The following is a 27,319-nucleotide window of genomic DNA, read 5'->3' on the forward strand; positions in this document are numbered from 1 at the left end:
CCACCTTACTGTTAGTTAACACTTACATCACATAATTTTCTTTTTTTAAATTTAATTTTCTTTCTTATTGGGGAAACATTGGTTTATAACATTGTAAAAATTTCAGGTGTACATCATTATATTTTGCTTTCTGTATAGACTACATTGTGCTCCCCACTAAAAGTCTAGTTATCATCTGTCACTGTACAAATGTGCCCCTTTACCCCTTTAGTACTCATCAGCAGATGAATGGATACAGAAGATGTGGTGTACATATATACACACACACACACACACACACACACAAAGGAATACTACTCAGCCCTAAAGAAAGATGAAAGACAAATATCATTTCTTTTTTGTGGTAAGAGCACACTCATTATTCCTTGACAATTTTGGAATGTCCAATTCCTGCCTCAGGGCCTTTGCACTTGCTGTTCCTCATGCTTAGAACACTCTCCCCCAGATATCCACGTGGTTTGCTCCCTCAATTCCTTCATGTCTTTGCTTAAATGTCACCTTCTCAGGGAGGCCTCTAAAATTTGAAACCCCAACCCATCTCACCCTCCCTATCCTCCTTCTCTGCCTTATTATTTTTCACAGCGTTTACACCATCTGACACATCATCTCTTTTGCCTATTGTCTTTCTTTCCCTACTCGACTGCAAACCCCAGGCGGGCGGGCATTTTTACCTGTTCGGTTCACTGCTTCATCTTTATCACCCAAATTGATGCATGGCACAAAGTAAGACCTCAGTACTTAATTGAAATGAATGCATGAATGGCATGCATTGGACACTGCTTTGCAAACTGTTACAGTTTGGTGGGTGTAAATCATCATCTGGAGGAGAAGAGGTTACCACCGCTGCTGTAGGGGGCAGCCTGAGGGCTGGGAGGAGTCTTTGAGGACTTCCATAATCGTCCCCCCAACACCTCCAGCACTGGTACACTAAGCCTCACATCCACTCTGCTGGGCGTGTATTGTTATCTAAATCTGGTCACAGCTGGGTGCTGAGGCGGCTTCCCCTTCCACGCTTCTGGCAGATGGAGAGGAGGAGAGTAGAGGGAAGGCTCCTATTTAAGTGCTCCGAAGGGTCCGCTAACGCCTTCGGGAGAGAAAACAATTTAGCAATACAAAGACGGGCTTTGAGGTGGCCCTTCCTCTTTCTGCTTGTCCGCAGTTTCAAAAAAAGTGTGTAATGATAAAGAATCACTGTTTATATTAATAAATCCCCACTTGGGTCCAATAGAGAACGTTTGCTGAATCGAAGTAGCTAACGGCTTCCATGCGCAAAGCAGGTGCAGCCTTCTGAGGGTCACTATGAAGAGCCCGAGGGGAGCCGGATGTGCAGCAGCTGGCCGTGGGGTCAAGAGTGATGGGGTTAGTATTTAGAGACCGCGGGAGGCTCTGAGGAGCGTGGGAGGTTTGCGTTGGCTGGGGAGGGAAAAGTGCTTGCTGGTAACAGCAACTGTGCCTCCCTCCCTGGATCAATGGGAAGACTTCTAGGGATAAGGCAGCGAAAGGCCCGTGCTGAGGGCCAGGCACACGTAGGCGCTTAATCAGTGTCACTCGAGACACAGAGGCTGGGACGCGTGCTGGAGGAGCGCCTCTGCCTGGGGCCCGACCCTTTCCAAGGACTTAGTTCAGGACGCGCCCCAGGCTCGGGGCCGGACCCTGCGTCCGGCATCCACGTCCAGGCGGCGTGCCTGAGGGCGGAGGGCCAGACGCCAGGGCCTCAGGGCAGCCAGGGGACAGACCGACCGACGTCCAGGCGGCGGAGCGCCGAGGGCCGCCGCGCGCGCAACCGCGGGCTGGGGTCAAGGCCGGGGCGCCCGGGTGGCGCGGGAGGGGTGGCCGGACGCGCGGGGACGGGATGGGATGTGACGAGCGGCGCGCTGTGCATTGTGGGAATCCCGGGGCCGCGGCGACTGGTTCCAGTTCACTCAGCAGCGGAGCCGGGCGGAGGGGGCGAGCGCGCGGCGCGGGCGGGAAGCGAGGAGGCGGGGGGGCGGGAGCGCGGGCGGGCCAGCGAGGAGCGCGGAGAGAAAAGGCGCGAGCGGTCGAGAGGGCACGGGCCGGACACCTTGCTGCTGCCGCCGCCGCTGCCGAGCCGCCCCGTAAGTGCCGCGCGGGCCCCTCGCCGCGCGCCCCGTCCCCGCCGCCCGGGTCCGGCCGCCGCGTTCTTCCGGCCGCGGGTGCCTGGGAGCGGCCGGGCCTGGCGCGCACCGGGCGGCGCTCGGCCGGGCTCGGGCTGCAGCGCTCGGTGCGGCCCACGCCGGGGCCTCGCGCGCGCACGGCGCCCTCCCAAGGCCCTGCCCGGGCCGCGCGGGATTCCCTTTGGTTTTGTTCAAAAAGCAAACCCGGAAGCCAACTTCTCCTGGAACCGCGTCCCCCTGCCCCCGCCTGGGCGCTTTTGTGGGAAGGAGACAGTTCTGGCCCCTCCCCCGGCGTCCCTTCCCGGTCCGTGCGGGCCGGGCCGGAGGCCGGAGGAGGCCCCGCGGCGCTGGCTGGCCAGCCTGGGCCTGGGCGTCCAGGAGCTGCTGTGCCCAGAGTTGTACTTAGTGAGGCGGCCGCCGGCCCGCGAGTTGCCGGCCCCGGCACAATAAGTCGGGCCCGAGCCCCAGGTGGCCGTGGTGTAGAAGTCTGGTTCGGCATCTGCCGGGAGCGTAGGGTGGGGGGCTGGGGGATACTCGCCGGACTGAAGCCAGGCAGGGGCGGGCAGGGGGCTATCCAGGGACTGGCTGGAGAGGGACCACGGGAACCCCCGCTGCTCTCGCTCCTCTCCTGATCGGCCTTTTGTTTGCTTTGTGGTTGGGAGTTTTTTTTCAAGGTAACTCCGGAAGGCTGTAGGCTCCTGGGTGGAGGAGGCCAGGAGGGAAGAGACTCGCTGGGGGTGGGGAGGTGAGTGTGCAGGATGCTGCTGGCCGTGTCACCTGACAACAGGTGTGCAGGGTGGCGCGCCCCACCTCCACTCCTGCAGAGACCACAAATCACTCAAGGGTCTTGTCAATAGATTGCTTGGAAAGTCCTTTTAGACGAGATGTTAGGGAAAATATTCTTGAGTTTGAAAGTGAGAGATTTCTGTGCAAATAGCTGAGACAAACCTTGAATTCAACAGTTACAGTTACCAGGAAGTCCTGGTAAGGTTTTAATGATCCAATAAACAGCGTATAAGAATAGACAATTAGAGGGGCACTCCTGCTGGCTTTTCTTTTTCTTCCACCTTTGTGGTTTGAGGTTTTACCGTTGAAGAGGAGGGAAGGTGCTTTGTTCCAAGGCTCCCTGCTCCAGGAACTCGGAGATTTTTGAACAGCTGTAGGTTTGAGTGGGAGACTGTAGTTGTAAATTAGGTGGAGTCCACCTACTGCAGGCCGCCTTTAGGGTACTTGTCTGCTATTAGGAGTTGTTAGCTCTGAAATGGACACCTCATGCCTGCACTGAAATTAATACCCCTTGTACACAACTAACCAGGGTTGGGCTGCGACATCTCAGTCTTGCACGAGAGGCTCTCCAATAAGGATAGATGTGTTTTAAAATCTTTTTTGTTTAAGCCCTCAAGACTTTAAAAGTTTCCCCCCTCTAGTTTTAAGAGGAAAGTAGGAAATTTCTCCAGTCTGTTATTTTGTTTTAATGTTACCACTGTTAATGCTAATCCTTAGATAAAGGCATTAATGAGGAGGGAAGGGGTTAAAGTAAGTGAAAATTGTTTAGAATGAGCAAGGGATGGCTCGCATTTGGATAAATTTGAAGAGTTGTCGGGGACATCACACATGAGACTCTAATACACAACCGTAAGTCACTGGCTTGGTCTACACCAAATGTGCCAGGGTCAGGGAGTGGTGCACCTCAGTCTGCCATTTCTTCCGGCCCTGGAGACGGCAGAACTCCGGGAGAGCCCTCATCCCTTCCGCATGCAGAGGCTTGGAGTACGTGTATTCTGGGACTGCCTCTAATACCTTCAGAGCTAATGCTGCCCCAAGTCATTTAAAGGAGACTCAAATAAACAAAAAACACAAACTGAAAACCCCAAGCTGACAAAACCCAACAAGAATCTGTATGTGGTGTTCATCAGAATTGCAGCAGCCTCTTGGTCTCATTTGAGTGTGTCTTGGATTTGTGTTGGGTTTTTGACAGCCCCGTTCTTGGTACATAGGCTGGGAAGGAGCAGGGGTGAGTGGGGCCCGTCCTTGTCCTGGGTCCTCCCTGGGTTCTGTAGGTTTAGGAGTACATTGGGCCCCACCTCAGCTCTCAAGAGTGAGCTCACATGGGTCAACTCTTCATTCCAAAGAGTCGTATAGCTTGTTTGCTTGGATCAAGCCTGCCAGATCGGTGTCTTGCAGTCTTTTGATAAATATTTCCTGAGAATCAACTCTGGGTCAGGCACTGGGGACAGGACCATGATCAAGAAATGCCCAGTCCTTGTCCTTGGGAAGCTGACGTGAGAAGGAGAAATAGGCAAGCATCCGTTGCAAGGTCAGTGCAGGAGGTCAGAGTAGCTCCCATAGTAGCCCCTGGGACAGTAACCTGGCCAGGAGCAAGCCTTTACCAGGCACTGAAAGGCCACGTAGGAGTCAGCTGGGCAAAGGAGGGCAGGTGGGGACAAGTATTTGAGGCCTGGGGAACCACATGTGCAGAGTCTTAGAAAATGAGGATAGAGGTGAGAACTGCCAAAGGCTCAGGATGGCTGGATCCTAGAGGGGGGTCAAGTGAAGCTAGAGGGTCAAACAGGCCGAATCTCAGAGGATGCTGATCAGCAACACTGAGGAATTTAGACTTCATCCTGAGAGCAGTCAGAAGCCGTTGAAGGCTCTGAGCCGGGGAGACACATGGTCAGATGTTCTTTATTCTTATTGGGAAGTCTTCACCTATTCAACGAATATTGAATGGCTTCTAGATACCAAGCCCTACCAGGGTCCTGCCCTTCTGAAGCTCGCATTTTATCTTTTCCTTTGATGGTCTTCCGTTGGAGTGGTTATCTCAGAGTTTGGCACAGCCTTTAATAGAGGAGGTGTGAAGGAAAGTTTTCTTGTGAAGCAGACAGACAATGCCTTACTATTGAGATATAGTGCTGGTTCCTTTAGTGCAGTTCAGGAAGCACACCACGGAGTGGGTTTGCAGAGGTGAAATTTTAATCCTAGACCAGCTTCCTGCAAACTGTTTCCTCTTGTGGTGAATAACACTGGTGTTTGGGTGTTGTTTTTTCCCGCCACTGAAAACCTAACACATGATATGTCTGCTGGAACAAAATGTGCAGTTTAGGATTTATTTGCTACCTCAATTTATCCTTCTCTCCCTGTTTGCAATTCCTTGGTTCACTGAGGGTGGACTGTAAGTTCCTTAATCATCTGGCTCTCTTTGTGGTACAGTGTTTTATGAATGGAGAGAGATGTTTTTCCTGATTGGCTAGAGTACCAGAGCCGGCTTCTGTTCTGAGCCAATCAGAGTACAGCTTGTGAACCCCAGCTCTGTGAGTGATAGTTTGTAGTATATCCACATGCTTCTGGGACATGACAGCAGTGACACCATTAATCATTTGGTATGGTCGGAGTAAACGGAAGAGAATGCCGTAAACAGGATTAGTGTCCTACGCTTCAGAATTAAGTGTCTCAGGTTGGCCTTCATGATTGGAGTTGATGGGAAGGTGACAAATGCATGTGGACACATGGACATTTATCCAGCTGCGGGGAGGGGATGGGGCAGCCCTCCCTCAGCAATGGTGACTTGAGCACTGATAGCTCAGATTCCTCCACCCTGGAGTGCTGGAGACAGGGCTGTCTGACCAGCACTTCCCTGGCAGCTGTGATCAATATTTCATTTAGGATAGATATGCACACATTCATTGCTTAGATAATAAAAAACTTCACAATTGATCATTCCAGTGGTTTTGTGAGTGCCCTGCAGTCTCTTACAGATGTGAGGAAGGTAAGTATTTTCCTCTGGTGTGAGTTACTGAGCCGGTCTTGTGGCAAGCAGAGAAGTTGCTGGAGCCATAGAATTATCAGCGAGTCAGAGGCCTCTGCATGGCTGCTGCCACCTCAGCTATCAGGGCAATTGCATTGTTCCCTTCGTGGGAATCCCCAAGGCAGCTCCACAAGCTTCCTGAATTTTTAGGGTCTGGGCTCCCACAGGGATTGGCCAGGTGTATGTCCATGTATGGTGCCAGAGAAGGTTCCTGACTGGTGTCCCACTTGCCACATCTCTGAGTCCTGTGGCCTTTGGAAATGCTGCCCTTATCTTTGTCAAGAGAACCCCATCCACTGTAAATGCCAACAAATCAGTCACCAGCCAGCCAGCATCTGAGAGCCCGCCAGTCACCAGGCAGGTGATGGGTTCTTGGAGATACAGTGGTGAGCAGAGCCAGCTGGTCCATCCCATCAGGACAGACAAGGAAATAGGCAGTGATGATGGGTGCCAAGGATGGGGAAGTTGGCTTTAGAACGTTTACATAAATTGGATCTAGAGAGGCAATGAGGTTGGAATTAAGAGCTAGAGCACTTTACATAAGATTGAGAAAAGCAACTGAACATATTAAAGAATGGTGGCAGGCTAGGCTACGTTATAACAGATTTTTAGCTGGGCTCGGGCCACAGCAGGAATGTCCACTGAGGAAACTGGGAGCAGTTCAGCCTGGTGGAGCCTTGGTTGCAGGAAACAGGGAGAGATGGGCTGGAGGTCAGCGGGGCCTTGTGTGCAAGGTTGGAGTCTAGGCATGGGGCTGCCCCAAACTGGACTGTGACTGGGCACCACAAGGCACAGCTACAGCAGGAATGCAGAGGAGGGAGCTCCTTGATAGATCTGCATCACCAGAGAAGGCATTGGGACTACTAGGTAGGATTGTCCCAGAGAAAGGGCTGGAGAGAGTGTTCCAGACTGAGAGAGTGGCATGTGCCAAAGGGTGGAGGTGGGAATGAAGGCAGTTTGCAATGCAGTGAGGAGCCTGTTAGGGTGCCCTGTTGGGGAGAAGTAGAATAGTGTGATAGGTAAGTAGGATGGCCCTTTGCCCTCTTCACCTCTTGCCCCTCCTAGTAGTAGAGGGCTTGTCCTTTTCATGTCCATTTTTATTCACAGGATCCTCACAGCCAGGCTTCTACTTAGTCCCGTGGTATGAGGGCAGATCCCATTGTCCCAGTCACATCTCGGTTGTTGAGGGGCCTGTGGTCAGAGACATGCTTCTTACTCAAGCCTGGCTCATCTCTCTGTACAGCCTCTCTCCAACAGCGTGTCTCTGGGTAAGCTTTGGGTTTCTGCAAAGAAGGTTCATGTCTGCTGTGACTGATTTATAGTTGGAGGAGTTGCAGAGATAAAGACCACCGAGATCCCATCTGGATCAACCACAGAATCTTCATTTCCTGGCCTGATAACAGTCAAAAAGGCAGCCAAGCTAGTGTACAGTGATGAACGGATGCCAGGGTTGCCTGAAGATCTATCACTGTCTTCAAAGCATGTGGGGCCCTCTACAGGGGTGAGAGCTTCTGGGTTTACTGAATGGGGTGCCCTTCTGGGCAATGAGTCCAGGAAGGAAGGACACGACTTTGTCGGTTTAACAAGATAGTACGGTAGTCCCCCCATAGTGGACCCCCAGTGGATGCCTGAAACTGTGGATAGTACCAAGCCCTATATATGCTATGTTTTTTCCTATACATACATACCTATGATAAAGTTTAATTATAAATTAGGCACAGTTAAGAGATTAACAACAGTAACTTCTCTTTGGCATATCCAAGTTGCCAGTAGCGCTACTCTTATGCTTTGGGGCCATTATTAAGTAAAATAAGGGTTATTTGAACACAAGCACTGAGATACTGCAACAGTCAATCTGATAACCCAGATGGCTACTAAGTAACTTAACAGGCGGGTAGCATGTACAGCGTGAATACACTGGACAAAGGGACGATTCACATTCTGGGCGAGATGGCGCAAGATTTCGTCACTCTGCTCAGAACGGCGCACAATTTAAAACTTATGAATTGTTTATTTCTGGAATTTTCCACTTAATATTTTTGGACTGCGGTTGACCACGGGTAACTGAAACCACAGAAAGCAAAACCACGGATAAGGGGGAACTACTGTATAGCTGTTTCTCCTGTGAGCACTGTCAGTGTCCTGAAGAGGGCCTGATTGTGTAAGAAGCCAGTTTTTCCAAGCTATAGGACTGTCCATCTCTCCTAAGAGGCCTGATGCAGGACATGGGTCAAATAGGGCCCAGCAAGTTTTGGCTGGTCACTCAGACCCTGGCTTCACGGTCAGCTTTCAAGTTGGTTTGTCATGTGGCAGAGACTGACTGTTTCTCTTTTCTTCTGAGCAAATAGAGGACATTTCTCAACCTGTCTTGCAATTAGGTGTGGCCGTGTGACCGAGTTCTAGTCGATGGATCATGGTGAGAAATAGTGTGCCCTGCTTCCAGGCTCCTGAAAACCTCCACGTCATATCCTCCATGGCCTTTTCCCCTCCATGGTAACCCTGGGAACTATGCATTGAAGGATGGGAGGAGTCTGGATCCATGAATCATCCTGCAGAGAAGCACCAGCCAATTATGGAAACCCTCTTTGGACTTTTTGCGAGTGAGAAATAAGCTGTAGGGACTTATTTGTTACAGCAGCAAGTGCTACTCTCACCAATACAAATATCCCATATCAGTTCTTCAAGAAGGTGGCCTTTTTTCATCTTATACCCATTGTTGTCATTTTTATTGACATTACTGAGTGCTCACTCAGTGAGTGAGTGTCAGGGCCCTTATATTCATGCTTTTATTCACTTCCACCTACTCTTTGAGGTCCATTCTGTCATCTTCGCCACTTGACAGAGGAGAAAATAGGCTCAGGGGGATTAGATCACGTGCCCAAGGACACATAGACAATAAGTGGCAGAGTCGTGACTTGAATCAGGTCAGTCTGACTTTGAAATTTGAGTTATTAACCACAATGCTCCATAGCCACTTCCATCACAGCCACTCTTTCTCCCCATTGGTGGCTGCCTATAGCGGCCCACATCCCTGCAGACCTCTGAAGAGCTGGAGGGGTCTGGCGCATTCATGGGTTTATCTGGAGACTGCACAGCTACAAGATTATTTTCCAAATGATGTTTTTAAAATCACCACCTGTTACTGGACGTCATGGGGCTGCATGGCTTAGTCAGAATTCTTTCGTAGCTGTGGCTGCAGCATAGAGATCTATAGTTAGAAGTGCAGAAAGAACATGGGAAGGACAAGGAACAGAATCTCTGCAGGACAACCCCCTTGGGGAGGGGATAAAGACTTGGTGCTGCTTTATCAGAGAGGAGCCTGACTCAAAATGAGATGTGAGGATGTTCTTCTATCAGTAGAGTGGCACTTGAGGATCCATGATGTTTAAGATCTTCTGTGGGACCTGGGGACCTAGGGAGGAGTTGACTGCAGTGCCTGGCATCAAGTAGCTTGCAGTCTATTCAAGTTGGGGAGGCAGGCACACAGATATGTGCTTGGATGTATGCTATGGGAACATGGAACATGAGCAATTCCAGTCTGTGATCAAATCTGAGAAGAGGGGTTGTGTGAGCATCAGTAAAGCAGGTTGGCAAGAGGACAGGCAGGATAAACAGCATGTATAACAATCTTCTGGACACAGCATTACAGGTCAGAAAGTCAGGGGCGGCCTGGGACATCTGAGCTTGGACAGGGGTGGCAGGAAGCAGTGCTGCGGAGGTAGTTGAAGGATCCTGTTTGTGGCTGGCTCAGGGTCCTGGGGAACCAGCAAAGGGGGCAAAGATCCTGTGGTGTCCATGGAGAGAGACTGATGCTGGAGAGAACAGGTGGGAAGTAGAGAGAGCTGAACCAAGGTGGGGGTGCGGTGAAGAGAAAGGAAGAGGCTTGAGAAGTTACGGAGGTGAGTTCAACAGAGCTTGGCTAATGATTGAGGGCTGTGGAGGTGGGCAGAGAAGTAGAGGCCGAGTTGACTCCTGCTTGGTAGCTTGATGCATGGTGTTGTCACTGATGGAGCTGAGAAACCCAGAGGAGTTCATGGTGCCCATGGGACTTACAAGTGGGCCCTTGCCGCTGGCAGTTTAACAGAGCTCTGGGGCTCAGCAGCTGAGTGTGCACTGGGTTAGAGACGTGGGAGTCACCAGCATGTTGATGTCAAGACTTTTGGCTAGAGTCAGAGGGAAGCACCAGGAGCATCTTAAGCATTTGAAGAGAGCAATTTAAGAAATAAGTGTGTCTAGGGGCCGGCCCGGTGGTGCAGCAGTTAAGTGCACGCGCTCAGCTTCAGTGTCCCGGGGTTTGCAGCTTCGGATCCCAGGTGCGCACTGATGCACCGCTTGTCAGGCCATGCCATGGCGGGGTCCCACATAAAGTGGAGGAAGATGGGCACAGATGTTAGCTCAGGGCCAGTCTTCCTCAGCAAAAAGAGGAGGATTGGCAGATGTTAGCTCAGGGCTAATCTTCCTCACCAAAAAAAAAAAGAAATAAGTGTGTCTAGGACCCATCAGGTCCCTGCATCCTAATGGCTCATCTCTGGGGCAGAATGTTGACCGATTCCCACAGAGGCAGCCCCAAACATACATACCCAGACAGGTCCACCTGGAGACAGAGCTGAAGTCTGTGCTCCAATAAGAATGGGGCTGAGCTGCATTAATCATCACTGACCACAGGCCTCTCCTGCTGGAAGAAGGGAAGCATTCAGATCTAAAAGCTCTTAGTCCAAAGGCATTGGGTTGGTCTGTGAAACATATTTGTTGTGAAGCAAAAGATGGCTTGGAAGCCCACTGACAGCTTTCCCTGCAAACATACTTGCACACACATGTAGACATACCACTTCCTGCTCAGAGTGAGCATAGGCACCTGTTTGCAGGGAATGTTTTAAAATGGAGCTCATCACAGCAAGAAATGGAGCCAACTAATTGTTTCAGAAAAACTCAGACCCTTCTGGGACTCTCTTTAGCACTCAGTGATCAGTTAAGACTTGGTGCCCCTTTGATAGGGTGGAATATAGGGTTCTTGTCTCAGAGGCCTTTGGCTTCCTCTAACATCTATCGAGAACCAGGGCTTGAGCCACTGCCTGTCAGCACGGCTGCCCCAAGGTGTCCAGATATTCTGCTCTCTGCTGTTTTGTCAGGCAGACGATTTGAGATGATCTTGGGGGTCACATTGATGTTAGGCGTGGACCATGGCATGTCCTCAATATAGGATTGGGCGTCAGAGTAACAAGGACTCCTAAGTCTGTAGCCTCTGCAGTCATAGAGGCATGGACTGTTGGAGTGGGAGGGACCCACACACCATGGAGCCTGACCTCAGTTTACCAGTTAATGGGAGATCTGCCCATTTGGTTCAATGGTCTGAGCATAAATGTCCTCTAGGGAAGACTTGCCTGGTGCCCGGAGCAGGCTGAGACCTCTTCACAGCCCCTTTCCCGGCACCCTGCACTGGCCTTTCGTGTTTGTCATTTAAGTGTCTATAAGGTTATTCATTGTCTCTCTTTCCCACCAGTTCCAGGAGAACAGGGACCATATCTCTCTGTGCACTGCTGTCTCCATTCCCCACCCTAGTTTTGAAGTGAATGCATGAATGCCTTGAATGCTGCTAGCAAGCATTTGAGACCTCACTATGTGGTGCTACACTAAGGATGCAGTCAGAGGGAGCCCTCCGAGAGCTTGCAGCATGATGTGAGAGACAGGGGTATGTGCACATCACTGCTGTGGTGTGAAGCACATGGGAGCCCAGAGGGTGGAGCAGCCAGATCTGAGCACTCGGGGAAGAGTTGGCAGAGGGCAGAAAGCAAGTGTGAGGGATAAAGGGGGCCCTGCCAAAGGGGTATAGCCACCGCAGAGGAGGGCATTTGGGGGGAACTGCCTGTGACTCCCTGTGTCTGAGTTTAGCCCACAAGAGGCACAAGGATGGGTGTGCCAGGCCTAGATTTCTAGGACATTACATGACAGGCCAAGGTCCTGATTTTATCTGGGAGTTGTGGCAGCCAGCGAAACCTTTAAGACCAGGACTATGGCGTATTCAGATTCACGTGTACTAAGATAGCCCTGCCTGTGGAGGGCAGGTGGATTAGAGGAGAGTGGGGCCCGCGGTGAGGAGATGTTTCTGATCCTTTGGTTAAGATAGTGATGACCTGGATCCAGTCACAGTCGGGGTTGAGAGGAGAGGACCCCACAAGAGGTGTTTAAGAGGGGGGCATCCTCTGGACTGAGTGGCATTTTGGATGGGGATTGGGAGGAGGAGCAGGGAAGGAGAAACACTTCTCCCTCTTGTCTAAAGACAGGCCCACCTAGCAGACTGGAAGTGTTCAGAGGGCCTCCTATTCCAACCTCGCTATCCACTGACCTCCTGTGAGCTGTTGTCGCCTCTCACAGATAAAGGATCATACAGTAGAGATGCTCCTTTCATCAAAGAACCTAGTTATCTGGCTTTACAGCTTCATTCTAGGGGCAGGTGACATCGTTTTCTTTTCTTTTATGAAGGCTTCAGCAGGTTTATCAGCGTGGTCTCAAGTGTATGAAAATGCAATTATTAAACAAGTATATAGAATATAGCCAAGAAATCCCATTATCTTTTACATCATGTGGCATAAAGGCAAGGCACTTAACAGCAGTCATTGTCAGAGTAACACTTAAATGGAAGTGGCTGATAAAATTGATGTCATGGTATAAAATGTGAAAAGCTAGGCCATTCTTTTTTCTAGGGCCAGAGCGCTCCAGTGGAGTGCATAAATGGGCTTGAAGGGCTCAGCGGCTACAGGCAGTGGCATCTGCTGGCAGGACCTGTTTCTGCCAGGGGCCAGAGTGTATGGAGAAAGTGAGGATGCGCTGTCCCCAGTGATCCTGACAGGTGTGCCTCTTGCCTCCACAGTGTGCTTACTGAACCACCTCCAGGGCCACCGCCATGTCGAGCCGGGGTGGGAAGAAGAAGTCCACAAAAACCTCCCGGTCCGCCAAGGCAGGAGTCATTTTCCCTGTGGGGCGGATGCTGCGGTACATCAAGAAAGGCCACCCCAAGTACAGGATTGGAGTGGGGGCACCCGTGTACATGGCTGCCGTCCTGGAGTACCTGACAGGTGAGTCTGCCCCCATCAACCGTGGACACCACCGGCTCAGACTGTGGCTGTTCTGACAGCTTTCCAAGGACTGATGTGACCATTTTGGTTTCTTTTATTTTGGAAACTTTTCAAACCTACAGAAAAGTTACAAGCATAGTACAATGAACATTTTCACCTAGATTCACCAGTTGTTAACATTTTGCCCCATTTGCTGAATCTCCCCCCACCTCGTGTGTGTGTGTCTGTGTGCACACGCGTGTGTATGTTTATTTTCGTCTATTATATATTATACAGTCCATTTTGAAATTTCCTCAATTGTCCCAATAACGTTTGTTTGGTTTTCTTCTCTGATCCAGGATCCATTTCAGGATCATACATTGCATTTGGCTGTTAGGTTTCTTTAGTATTATTTACTCTAAAACAATTCCCCAGCTTTTTTTTTGCAGGATGCATCCCCAGTTGTTTTGCAAGATGTCTTTCAGTCTGGTTTGCTATCCTGCTTGGATTCAGGTTACACATCTTTGTAGGAGAATTGCATAAGTGATGTATCATGTCACAAGGCACCTGGTGTGGGTTTGTCCTGTCATTGGTGATGTTCAGTTTGGCCATTCGATTAAAGTGGTGTCTGTGGATTTCTGCACATCCTGAGTCACAGTCTTTCACCTAGTGGCTTTAGCATTCCTCGATGATCTTACTCGACTCTGTTATTACTGTGGTGGTTATAAAATAGTGATTTTTCTATTTCTGTCATTTCTTCTACATCTGTTAGTTGGCATTCTTCTGTCAAGAAGAGCTTTCCTTCTGCCCTTCCCTTCTTTTTGCTTTTTGTACTATCAATGTTGGTTTATGGATTTTTTAAATTTAGTGGATTATACATTATCATGTCATTACTCATTATGATGCTCAAATTGTCTCAAGTTTGACCTTTAAGCTGGTTCTTATGACCTTTTGCCATGTCACCATCGGTTTCTGTACACATCCTTGCTTTCTGACATAGTGAGATATTCTAGTCTCACCCTGCACTTCCCTGCCCCAGGCTTGGAATCATCCCTCTCTCCAGGGGGTCCTTGGTCCTTTTCACAGATATAATTTGATTGGTCTTATTGGTGGCTCCCCAGCAATTATGGGAGGACAGCTGGGCAGGGATACCACCCCCATTTTTAGTGATGAGAAAACCAGCCTCAAAACATAAAAGGATTTGCCTGGAATTACATAAAACCAATAGGGACTTGAGAAGGGACCCACATCCTGCTGTCCTATTGTAATGCTTTTACCACTTATTGCTCTGTACACGATCAGGGCAGGTGACAGGAGGGGCACCCTTGATTCTTGTAGCCGCCTCTCCTAGAGCCAGAAAGGGGAGACTCAGCAAGACAGGGTGCCTCTTCAAAGTGATAGAGTCAGGCAGCAGAAGAGCTGGTCTCTCCCAGGTCTTCTTGCTCTCTCAGGTCTCTCAGTAAGGCAAGACCAAGGGTTCTCCACAAAGAGCACAGTCACGAGGGGTATAAAGTTTGTGTGTTCTGTTGAAAGCATCTAGGCACGAAAAGTAACTGGTGTGTTAAAGTTGCAAGGCGTTTGCACATATTCTGGGACTTTTGACCCTCTGCTTGTCAGAGACTCTTATAGGTGGCATGCGTGGTAGCATGAGCTAGGCATGATTCTTCTCACTATATAGATGAGGAAACTGAGGCTCAGAATTTGTGACACACCCAGAAAAGCCATGTGTAACATTGGCAGTCAGCCAGGGAGAGTAGGGAAGAAGTCACTAGGTAGGAATCAGAGGACATTTTCTAGTTCTGGCCTTGCAGTTTACATGCTGTGTGACCTAGAGTGAGTCACTTAACCTCCCTGGACCCTAATTTCCTTACAACTAAGATGGAGACAACAGTTCCTGCTCCACCAACTCGAGGCTGCTGTGAGAGCCAAAGGGGCTTTGTTTGAGAAAAATGGGAAAGCTGACGTGATGTGTAAACCCATGCGGCCTGTGTTTCCTGGTTCCCGAACACCATGATGCCCCTGTCACTGGGGTGTTCACAGACACTGTCATTAGGTCAGGTACAACATCAGTTTCATTTCTTGCATCAGGCTTCCTCTTTTCAGTTTGCAGGGCATGGGGAGGGGGATGCCATTGCTCTATCACATCTGAGTCAACTATTGTCTTTGCCACACAGCAAATGTGTACGTTTTCCTTGTCTGTGCCTGGCTGGCCCTAAAACTGAGCACAGTGCTCATGACATCGAGGTCAGCGGCTCTGTTCTCATGGGGGCCAGGGGCCTTGACTCTCTTGGCACCCACACCCATCGTGACTGTCCTCAGCTGTCATGGATGTGTGGTAATGTCACAAAGGGAGTGGGAATGGTCAGGGCAGCCCATCACTAGAGCTGGAAAAGTAGCTCAAGGAAAATCCTTATTCTGGCATTAGCCACATTGACCCCCTATATATTAAAGAAGAATATATATTTTTAAATGTTACCAAGTCCTTCCAGCAGAGCTATAATTAGCTGAATCTGAGCCATTTCCTCTGCCTACACACAGCGCTGAGTCATTGGCATGACCATTGCCCAAAGCCTGCCCCCATCATGGCACCTGACCTGCGTGATGGGCAACTCGGGGGACGTCCTGAGCCGTTAGTGCTGTGCTCAGTCACTGCTGTGGTCACTTGTGTCCTGCTGCCTGATGGGATAGGAGCTGAGCTCTGGGCTGTGTCCAGTGAAAACACTGCTCCATTCTGCCCCTCAGAACAGTGCCATGCACCCACACTGACTGCTCTTAGAGGGTGACCTGCCCTGAGCCCCTTGGGCTGGGATGTGGGAGCAGGTGGATGTTTGGAAGTCCTGGGCATCTGCTCACTCAGAACGTTGGTTTTGGCCTCTGAGTGAGAAGGAAAGGTGGACACACTCGCTTTCTGCTCTGCCCTTTGCTTTTGTTTCACTGAAGATCCTTTCCCATTCATTCCGCAAACTTATTGAGCACCTGCTGTGTGCCAGGCACCATGCTAGGCTCTGTCTGAGAGCACAGGAGTGATTAGGTCAGAAATGGTCTCTGCTCTGTGGAGCTCACGGTCTAGTCTGGGAGAAGGAACCAGCCAATCCAGATGGTTACTGACGGTGATAAGTGCTGTGGAGGAGGATGTAAACAGGCCAAAGGGGGCCTTGGCCACTGGGTCCCTGGAGATGAACTGGCTCGGGAAGACTTCTTTGAGGAGGAGACATCAGCTGAGACCTGGAGAAGCAGAGGGTGCCAATCCGCCCTGCGAGAACTGCCATCCACTCACCTGTGCTCAATGCACCACTGGGTGCCAGCCTCTTCCCGGAGCTTGGGGAAGATGTGGAAAGAGCGAGAAGCCAGGGTATCAGCCCTCAAGCAGCTTAGGGCCTAGTCAAGGATCTGGCCCAGACATCATGCTCTAACTCAAGGCATCTGAGGCAAGTACCACCCAGTCAGCGGGTCCTCACTGAGAGCTCCAGTGTCTCTGGCACTGGGATACAAGCCAGAACAAGACCTAGCCCCACCCCAAAGAGCTTTCTGTCCAAAGTCGGATACAGGCAAGAAAAAGGCAGTGATGATGCAGGACCACATGTACTGCGAGGAGGTGTCAGAAAATGTTTTCTGGAGGATGCTTGTTAACCAGTTAACCAGAGCTGCCCTGCTCGTCTACTTATCACTTGAAGGGCTCTATGGAGGGATTGTTTTCCTCTCTGTGAGGCCCAGCCTCTTACAGGTGGCATACAAAATTTCAGGCGTGGTGATGGGGGTGTGCCACACGATGTCCTTTTCAAATGGCTGGGTCAGGCCTCCGCCTGCAGAAGGCCCCAGTGGAGAGATGAGAAGGGGTCTGGATGCTCAAGGGTTGCTAATAGGACTGCTGAGCTGTGGGGCCCACCTAGGACTAGGTGACTCTGGAGCAGGGAGCTGATATCTCCTTGGCAGCCAGCCCTGGGGACCACTTGGGGTGCCATTTTCAGTGGAAATCAGGTAGAGGCAGTAGAGCTGGGTGGTTAAGAGTGTGGACCTTGGTGTCACAGCTGCCATTTCTTAATTGTGGCCTTAGGCAAGTCACTTACACCTCCAAGCTGTGGTTTCATTATCTATAAAATGGGGATAATAGTAACTGTCTCATAGGGTTGTTACGAGGCTGAAATGAGAGGATGCATGTGAAGTGCTTTCCCGTGCCTGCACAGTGTAAGTGCCCAATGCTAACTGTTAATGTTAGGGTTAAGGCAAAGAGAGGAAGGAGTCCCCAGTCATCCTGCTCTGGCTGCTGAGCTGACGGGGTATTGCCCACTTCCCTTAGGGATGGTGATAGGAGCTGTCACTGCCCACTCATGCGTGTTATCCTTCCAACTGGTCAAAATGCACTGGGCCTCACCAGGCACCCGCAGAATGTCTTGGCAGCTTCAGGCCTACTCCCCCTGGTTTGTTTCAAGATGCTACTTGACTCTTCCTCCTAAAGCCTGTATCACCCTCAATACCAAGATGCCTTGTTACCAAACTCTTCTGTGTGGTGTTGAAGGCCACTTCTGTCCTGAGCTCCTGGCACACTCTTCGAAACCTTGAAGGATTTCCCAGTTAGCCAGGAGCTGAGCATGCCCAGCCCTGGGTCTGCGTTAGGCCAGAGCTGAGGCCAGACGAGCACAAGAGTGTTTGAACAGGCAGCAGCCCTGCAGGCCAGGGGCTACCAGAGCCCAGTGACATGCTGCTCTTTGAAGAGCCTGTTTTCAGGAGTGAAGCACCACGCAAGTACTCCTCCTTAGGGTCTGCTCAAGGTTGGGTGGATGTGGGGAGGAGGTAGTGACCTTGCATCTTGCTCTGAAACTTGAAGCTGGCATCTGTTTCTCCTCTTGGGTGCAGAGCCTAATCATCTGCTGAACTTAAAAGGAAAAGGCACATCTGGAATAAGCTTGAGTCTGGCGACCAGATAGCTCCTTCCCCAAATCTCTGTGCGCCTGGCTCTGCAGCTCTGCTGGACCTCTTCCTGAGGAATGTGACACTGTCTGCGTGTCTTCTCAGTGCCACAGGACTGTCTGCCCTTCTCTATTCTCTACTTGGCCCTTGACCTTCCAGCCTATGGGATTATAGTAGCCCTGCCTCTTGGGGGGCTGTGAGGATTGATACTGCATCTCATGAATGTAGCCAGCATTCATCGTAAACACTCAATAAGTGATAGATAAAGATAGGTATTGTCATGGGAAACTGAGGCAGTTTCTTTGTGGCATCATCTTTGCCCCTGTAGTACTGTGGTACTTTTCTCTTAAGTGATATTGAAAGGGAACTTGCCTTTAGTTCAGCTCAGAAGGCCACTGTGGAGTCTCTCCCCTGTGCCTACATAGCACTGCACAGTGCTGGAAGGTGTAGGAGGTGTGAGATAAGAAACACGTGACATGGCTTTTGCCCCAGTGGAATTTCCATTGGTGTTGGGGACACACAAGCCCACAGACCAGTAACGGAATAGGGCAGAGCTAAGGGATAGGTTAAAAGTACCTGAGTCCCACGGTAAGGGGGTAGTGAGAAGTGTGTGGAAGGGCAAAGAGCAAGCATACTTGTGATCTGATGGCTGCAGGTCACAGATCCAGGGCACTCTGGGTCAGCATCACTCAAACTGTGTTCAGCAGAACAGAGTTGTTTGGCGAAATTTAAGAGGTAATCCACCAAAAAAGTAGGGCTCTGTGGCTCACATTAGGGGATGGCTAGATTCACATTCCCTCTTTTGAGATGGATATATGAATAACTCTGATGAGTTCCTCAGTAAAGGAACTTGTTTTAGTTTGGGAACCACCAAGAAACAGATTTCTTTACTGCAGGACTTTTCAGAGCCTTTAACATACTGGTGTCACTGTGACTCCCTGTAGTATGTAGTGGTTCTCAAACTTTTATCACAAAAGCCTTTCAACGAACACCTATAAACACCTTGCACAACACAGTGTAGACGGCACTGTTGTGGGTTGAACCCATGAAAAATGGCACTATGAGGAGTGGTAAGTGAAGATACAAAATCAAAAGTTCACTATAAAGAATAAACTTTGGGGGGCCGGCCTGGCTGGCGTAGTGGTTAAGTTCGCACACTCTGCTTCAGCAGCCCAGGGTTCGCAGGTTCGGGTCCTGGGTGTGGACCTATGCACTGCTTATCAAGCCATGCTGTGGCAGGCATCCCGCATATAAAGTAGAGGAAGACGGACACGGGTGTTAGCCCAGGACCAATCTTCCTCAGCAAAAAGAGGAGGATTGGCAACGGATGTTAGCTCAGGGCTAGTCTTCCTCACAACAACAACAACAACAAAAGAATGAACTTTAGTTGGCTTGTGGTGGCATTGAGGCACAAAGCTTGACTAATAGATAAGGGCCTAGGTCTTCCTCCTCCATACAGGGCCCAACACTTAGTAGGTGCTTCAACATTTGCTAAGTGAGGGGGTGACTCTGGGAAACCGTGCATTTCCTCTGCTAAGCTGAGTTGCTCAGGCGCTGGCTTGGGGAAGGCCCACCACTCTCCAGGCCTGTGCTACACACTGAGATATAAGACAGAAGTCCCCACCCGAAGGAACTTAGCCTGGAAGGAAGTCCTTTGGAGCCATTTTACCTAACCCCTGAGAGAACAGGCCTGGTTTCTGTTCATCAAATCCAAAAAGATGTGTGACGACATCTTTTTCTGGTCCAGAAACCCTGTTACATAGCCTGATCACACACTTCATTCTACCTCCTTACCTCCTAGGACTTAAACCTGTTTGCAAAAATCACATCCACTCTCAGAGGATTTCTGGACATTAAGGGGGCTGGAAAGCCCTGGCTACCAGCTCTCAAGACTGATTGTTGACACCCTGTAATAAGTATAGACCCTCCCAAGGTGCCCACTGTGAGATCTGGATAGCTAAGCTCGAGTCTGTTTAAAAACCTGGTGTCATAATATTGCATTTCCACCTCTCACAGGATAAGGCTGTGGTTAGAATTTTTTTTTCTGTCTTCTTTAGATCTAATCTACAAAATGACGGAGACGTCTGCACTTGCATATTTTTAATCCCCACTCCTCCGTTTTCCTAAGCCCTGCCCCTCCCCGTCCCCCATGTTTTGGACCTTGGTCTTCCCTCTCCTGTCTCTTGTCAGTGACAGACTGCCACACTCTGCTAATAGACCTAGTGTCTTCTCCCAGTAGGCGCTACAGTCTGAAGCTGCCTGCGATACTTTGCTAACTGTGGTGAAGTTACAGGGCCAGCAACTGACCGAGGAACAAGCAGGGTCCCCTGGGTGACCTTATGGCCACTTTACAGCCTTGATGAGGCCCAGGCCTGGTGCCTGACTGCATCCTGCAATAAAACCCCAAGGAAAAGGGATGGTTGTTAAAAATACACCTTGCTGCCTGGTTTTGGCTAATAAAATGATCATCCTCATCCCAAGTTTCAGCTTGTTTGATTTCTGATCTGTAACTCGCGTCAGATGTTGTGTATCCCTTTGGTGTTAGACGTTGGGCCACACTCCATCCCCGCCCCCATCTCCTGTGAGTGCAGTAGGGAGAGCCCTCTCCTGTCAGCAGCATGTACTGTTACACAGATACTCATTTCAGCAAACATCCATCACACTTGGCATTTCTGGCCTGAGAGAGAAAGGATCCGACAAGCTTGGAAGATTGGGATGGGCAGAGCCTGCAGTTGGCTCTGTCACTTACCTGGCCTCTTTATCATTTTCCTATCCGGGACACCCAAGTGTGTCCTGAACTCAGCTAAAAATAGGGCAGAAAGAAGAGGACAGTCAGGCTGGCTCCTTGATGCTCTAAGGCCCTCTGAATTCGTACGTCTCTTGCTTGTTTACATGACCACCCCTACCTTAGACTAACACTTCAGTCCAGGACCCAGTTAACTCTTGCTAGCACCTTCTTGGGCATTCATGCTGCCGTGGGGCTCTCAGCACCCCACAGTGCTCACTGTTCTGCAAAGCCCTTCACCAGCTTTATTTTCCTTTAAAAAAAAACCACACACACAGAGGAAAGGAAGGACTAAGGATTTTAATGACCCAGAGGGTTGCAACTAGAAACAAGTTGGAAATACTGAAGTTGAAACTCTAGTGTGCTGGGAATCCAGTGCGTGCAGACTATATAAATGCATCTTCCATTTTCTGGTTATGTGAGTAATTTGTGTTTGAAAATTTAAGAAGCTAAAACTCACTCGTAATTCCACTGCCCAGAGATAGCAGCTGACATGGAATGCCTTCTGTGTGTATGTGTACATGCATGAAAGAGAGTTAGATTTTAGTCTAATTATTTGTTTTGATTAATATCTGCTATTGGTGATCTTCAGTGATAGCCAATCACAGAAAATCATCACTATACATAATCTTACAAAGCAAATAACGGAGTAATTAAGGAAGTGCATATGCTGCATTGTCAACTCTCCTTTGTTCTCACGGGGGAGAGAGATGATTCCATGGTGGACGAGCATTCAGGGAGTGCTTGGAAAAGCAGCAATTTAGCACTGTGGGCCTTTGACATTTCCCTGGTGATGTGGCAACAGATGGCCAGCCAGTTAGCAGACCCAGGTGAGTCAGACCTCACGGCTTGAGGCTAGAGCATGTAAACCACCAAGTGGGGGACTTCCCCAGTACTTCGCTAGCCCACCCAAGATGTGGAAGTAGCAGCACTGCTTGAGGACACACCTCTCCCAGGGTCACGTGAATCCCCTGTGGAGCTCAAACCCTGAGTTTTTATCAAGTCCTTCATCTGATCCTTCTAGAGAGTCCAGGAGAGTGTAAATGTGACCTGATGCCCAAACTATGGCCTCATATCCTCCTGTCTCCCAGGGCCAGGGGTTGGACTACCTCACTTAGATCAGAGAAAAGAAAGGCCTCATTGCTTTCTTTTGCAAGTATTTTCTACCAGTCTGTGACTTGTCTTCTTATTCTCTTAGCAGTGTCTTTCACAGAGCAGAAGGTTTTAATTTTAACGAAGTCCAACTTATCAATTCTTTCTTTCATGTTTTGTGCCTTTGGTGCTATATCTAAAAAGTCATCACCAAACCCAAGGTCATCTAGATTTTCTCCTCTGTTATCTTCTAGGAATTTTATAGTTTTGCATTTTACATTTAGGTCTAGGATCCATTTTGAGTTAATTTTTGTGAAAGGTGTCAAGTCTGTGTCTAGATTCACTTTTCTGCATGCGGATGTCCAGTTGTTCCAGTACCATTTGTTGAAAATCTCTCTGCTTTCTGGAAGATAAGCCACGTTGCCTAGGAATCCTCAGTGGTCAAGGAGTCACACTGTTGCTTGATGAGTTCCCTTTGAAGGGTAACATGCGACATTCATTTCTGCCATTGGGGTCTGCAGATGCATAGATGAGTTCCGTATCAAGCGTTCTGTTTTTGCTTGGGCCAATGGAAAAGCACACAGCACTACAAAACCTGTTTCTGGATTCAGGCAAGGAAAAAGGTGTGACCAAAACTAAGTGTGGCTCTTTCGTCTCAGACCTTCCATCTGGGATCATTTTACTTCTGACTGAAGTATATCCTTTAGAATTTCATTTACTGAGGTCTTTTGGTGATAAACGTTCTCAGGCTCTGTTTTTGAACGTGTCTTTATCTCATCCATAAAGTTTTAGCCGTTATTTCTTCAGTGTCTCTATTCTAGTCCCTTTCTCCTTATGGAACACAAATTAAACATATGTCACTGTTTCACTCTTTCTTTCATATCTGTTCATCTAATTCATATTTTTCATTTCTGTCTCTCTGTACTACTTTCTGGATAATTGTTTCTGATCCATCTTCTAGAACTATCTCCCAGTTGACTAATTCTCTCTTCACCTGTATCTCATCTGCTATTTAATTCCATCACTGAATTTTTAATTTCAGTTTTGATACTTTTTATTTCTAGAAGTTCTGTTTGGTTCATTTTTGAATCTGCCTGATCATTCTTTATCATCTCTTGTTTTCTCTTCATTTTCAAAGTTTTCTTTAAATATATTACTGATAGTTATATATTTATCTGAATAATTCTTTTTTCCCTTTATTAAAGAATAATTGACAAATATAATTTAAAGTATATATTTAAAGTGTACAGTGTGATGATTTGGTATACCTATAGGTTGTGAAATGATTACCAAGTTTATCTGAAAAATCCTAGTATCCGAAGTCTTTATGAGCCTATTTCTGCTGGATTTTGAGTGATTGTTCAGAAAGCCTCCCTCTCTCTAAGGTTACAAAGGAATTCCCTCATGATTTTGCTTAGTATTTTTATGGTTTAATTTTTTACATTTTTACTTGGATCCATTTGGAATTTATCCTAATGTACATGTGTGAGATAGGGATCAAGTTAATTTTGTTCCAGATAGTTACCCAGTTATCTCAACATAATTAATTGAATATTCCCTCTTTTCCATGGTGATTGGAGATGCTACCTTTACCATACATGAAATTTCTAGATATAATTAGGGCTATTTCTGGACTTGCTTTTCTGTTTCATTGGTCTGTCTGTCTAGTTATATACTTCATAACATGTTTCTCATATCTGGTAGGTCTTTGTCTTTTTACTTTTGTGGAAAGTAATTATTTTCTTTTCTTTTTTTTTTTTTTTTTTTTGTGAGGAAGATCAGCCCTGAGCTAACATCCATGCCAATCCTCCTCTTTTTGCTGAGGAAGACTGGCCCTGGGCTAACATCTGTGCCCATTGTCCTCCACTTTATATGGGACGCCGCCACAGCATGGCCTGACAAGCCGTGCCTCGGTGCACGCCTGGGATCCAAACCCGGGCTGCCAGCAGCAGAGCGCGCGCACTTACCCGCTATGCCACGGGTCCGGCCCCAAGTAATTATTTTCTTTAATAAATAATACGTACTGATGGTAAAATTCACATGTTCCCGAAGAACATATAGTGAGATATGCATTTCCTTCCCTGCTCTTTTGCACACCCAGTTCTCCTCCTAGGAGACAATCAATGTTATTAGTTTCGTATATTTGTTACATATCTTTTTAAAGATATTCTTCTCCCTTTTTATTTCAAAATAAATCTAGAAAATGAAATGCCAAAAAGTAGTGAATCAGGGTAATGGGTACATGTGATACGCAGAAACTGACATTTATATTTGAGCCAAAATCTGGGTTGGGAGAATCGTTGATCTGCCCCTAACCTCCCCCAACACCCCCGGTCCCCTCAGCCAACCTTGAGTCCTGACTTGAGACTGTGAAGTGAGACCTTCCCGGATCCTGGGGCTGCTTCCCCCTGGGATGACAGCTTTGTAGTTCACATTGCGTGCCATGGATCCTGAGTGTTTGTTCTAATATGTGAAACCAGGCCAGTGCCTTGGAGAATGTCCCTGCACTTCCATCCTTCATCACTGCCTGAATGCTGCAATGCTTGCTTCACCTATTTAGTAATTCATCTGTAATGACCTATTTGTGAAAGAGTTACCAAGCTCTGACCAGGCGCAAGGTGCTGAGCTGGGTGCTGGGAATTGAAAGAATCATTGCTGATTTCAACAGATTTGTGTTGAGTGTCTCTGATGGGCCAGGCATATCAGAGGCCATATTACTGACCCCAGGGCCGGGACTGTGCCTTCACCACCCCTCCCTCATCATTGCGCACTCAGCTCCTAGCATGAGGACTGGAGCTGCTCAATAAATAGTTTTCTACTGAAGGATGAGAAGACCAGTTGGAGGAATGATGAGTTTCAGGAGGAGGGAATGTTGGTAATGTCTGTAGCTGCTCAATAAATAGTTTTCTACTGAAGGATGAGAAGACCAGTTGGAGGAATGATGAGTTTCAGGAGGAGGGAATGTTGGTAATGTCTGTAGCTGCTCAATAAATAGTTTTCTACTGAAGGATGAGAAGACCAGTTGGAGGAATGATGAGTTTCAGGAGGAGGGAATGTTGGTAATGTCTGTAGCTGCTCAATAAATAGTTTTCTACTGAAGGATGAGAAGACCAGTTGGAGGAATGATGAGTTTCAGGAGGAGGGAATGTTGGTAATGTCAGATGCTACCAGGAAATTGATGAGGATGAGAGCTGAACTAGAGCCCTGGATTTTTAATGAAGCATAATTAGGATTAACACCAGGGCATAGTGGGCCAGACCTGCCTGAGGAGAGGCAAGTGGCAGGGCAGCTGTTGGTGGCAAACAGGAGGCATAGGAAGTGTTTCAGGGGCTGATCTCTCACTTCTGCCACAAAAACCACTGAGGATGTCTCAGCTATGCCTTGAAAAGCAGAGGAAGCCAGGAGCTGGCCATTGATTAAGATAACGGCATCCCAGGAGGGGTGCTAGAGGTACCCCATGGTCCCTCTGTGGATGACCATCAAGAATGGCTTAAAAGAACTGCTTACTTACTGTGAGGAGAAGGAAGTGGGTAAGAATTCTACAGATATCTTCTCTCTCAATATCTTCCTGTTAAAATATCAGCAACTAATAAAACATATTTATAGTCCTTTTGCTTTCTTTCCCTGCCTGAGGGCTTCTATGTCTAGTCAACCCAGAATAAAATATCATGAAAGCAAAAAGCCGCTCCTCAGAGCTATAAATAAGGTCTAGCAAGAAGACAAACCCAAAGGGTATTAACCACAGTCAGCCTCTCTCCATCTCCCTGTCTGCCTCTTCCCACCGCCCCCTGCAGTTCTGGTTGCCAAGAAGATAACACCAACTCTCCTGGATGTGCCAGGCTGCTCAGCCAGCCTGCAGCTCTGACCCCGGCTCCCACCTTCCCACCTTCCCTCTCTCTCTTTCTTCCTTCATTTTCCACCCTGCCTTCTTCATTTTTATGCAAGCACCTTCCATCTAACTGCCAGAAAGCGTGTGTTCCCTGGTACTTCAGAGACCTCAATGGCACCTGATGCTGAGGTGTCCTCTCGTGGGATTGATATCACCCCCATATGGCTACAGGAGACATTTGTAAAATGGCCTTTCGAGGAGACATTTATAAATGTCCTCCTTATGGAAGGAGACTCATTCCTGCCAGAGCTCACATGTCTTGCCTGCAGAACTTTGGGAACCACTTGGAAATCCAGGGCCTGTGGAAAAAGCTAATCTTTTGGCTTCCCTTACTATCGATACCCTGATTGATGCTCCTTGTGGTCACTGGTAACTGAGGTTGTCTTTGGCTAACATTTATCTGTTGCCTCACAATCTGGATATTGACTGCTGATAGTCAATATCAGCTGTTCATTCAGAAAATGAGGGTACTTAACTTGAGCAGCATTGTTTTTTTTGCCCTCCCACCTCCACCCCAGGCCCTGGCAGTCTCTGTTCCAGACCCAGACTGTGGTTTGTTGTAATGTTAGTTAGAGCTGTGAGAGCTGGGCAGAGGCAGGGCAGTTTCAATAATGAAATATCAGCCATAGGTTGAGCTCTTACTGTGGGCCAGTCACTGGCTAAGTGCTTTACATTTGGTAACTCATTGAATCCTCAAACTACCTCTTTTGCTTAGGAGGAAATTGACCTCTCCGAGGTCACTCAGCACAGTAACGCATCTCTAGCAGAGCGTTTCCTGCAGACTCTCCACTGGAGCTGAAACCTTAGCGATTAAGAGAGAATTGGGACTCAGGATTATTCACTCCACTTGGCGTCTCCTTTGTCCTCAGTGGAAGACATCTCAGGAGGATGGTATATGCCCGGTCCTCCAAGGCTGGCTCCTGTCCTGGCTGAGAAGGCAGACGTGAACTCCTGAGAGGGCCGGGCCCTGAGCAGTCACAGGTGATTGCCAAAGGGCGTGTGGTATGGGTCTGCAAAGGCTGGAGACAGTCCTGTCCTGGCTTGGCCAAAGAGGACAGGGGTCCTGCAGGGTTGGGCCTGGAAGGACAAGGAGTCATTGACAGGAAGGAGGAAAGTCAAAGGCTTGCAGGAAGGAGATGGGTGTGAGCACAAGAGGGGTCATGGCCGTTGGAGTGATGTGTGCTGGACCGTAGGAAAGGGGCAGTCTGGTCAGTGTCAGAGGTGCTGGCTGTAGCAGCAGCAGGGCAAGCGAGGTCCTGGGGAAAAGCACTCAGATGGCCAGAGGTGGCCTGAGGGCTGCCGTGAGGAGCCCAAGTCCTCAGAGAGGGACGGCAGTGCCCAATCGGGTATGGGGAGGTTGTAGCTCAGCGGCACTGAGGGTGGACTGGGGGGCCTGAAGGTTTTTGCCTGATGTTCCTTCATTGTCCCCTTAGTGAAGGGGAGTTAGAACCCTAGGTGACAGAGCTTAGGCAACTCCTTAGACAGGTGGCTCTCAGCATCAGGAATCCACTTGGGCAGACAGGGCCAGGCTGTGAAAGATGACCTCAGGAGTGGCAGTCCCTCTTGGGGGCCTCCCCTACTATGACACACTCACATTGCCCTAAAAACAATTGTGAAAAGAACCTGAGATGTCTTCGTATGCTCAGAACCTTT

The 27,319-nt window shown here is 48.8% G+C and overlaps 1 protein-coding gene across 5 annotated transcripts in view; it reads left to right on the forward strand.

Moving 5' to 3' along the window:
* The first annotated feature begins 1,980 nt into the window (after nucleotides 1–1,980).
* MACROH2A1 (macroH2A.1 histone) overlaps nucleotides 1,981–27,319 on the forward strand; it is a 75,878-nt gene continuing 50,539 nt past the window's right edge. For 4 of the 5 annotated variants that reach the window (XM_087429770.1, XM_087429773.1, XM_087429772.1 and 1 more), the window contains exons 1-2: nucleotides 1,981–2,096; nucleotides 12,809–13,013. In XM_087429770.1, coding sequence (XP_087285896.1) covers nucleotides 12,842–13,013 — 172 coding nt within the window. In that variant the 5' untranslated portion in view covers nucleotides 1,981–2,096; nucleotides 12,809–12,841. Of the gene's footprint in view, nucleotides 2,097–11,440; nucleotides 11,630–12,808; nucleotides 13,014–27,319 lie in introns of all 5 variants that reach the window. The other variant, XM_087429771.1, reaches the window with a different exon arrangement.

Source organism: Ceratotherium simum, chromosome 4 (assembly GCF_057802395.1).
Source record: "Ceratotherium simum simum isolate JZ-2026a chromosome 4, ASM5780239v1, whole genome shotgun sequence".
Lineage (NCBI taxonomy): Eukaryota > Metazoa > Chordata > Mammalia > Perissodactyla > Rhinocerotidae > Ceratotherium > Ceratotherium simum.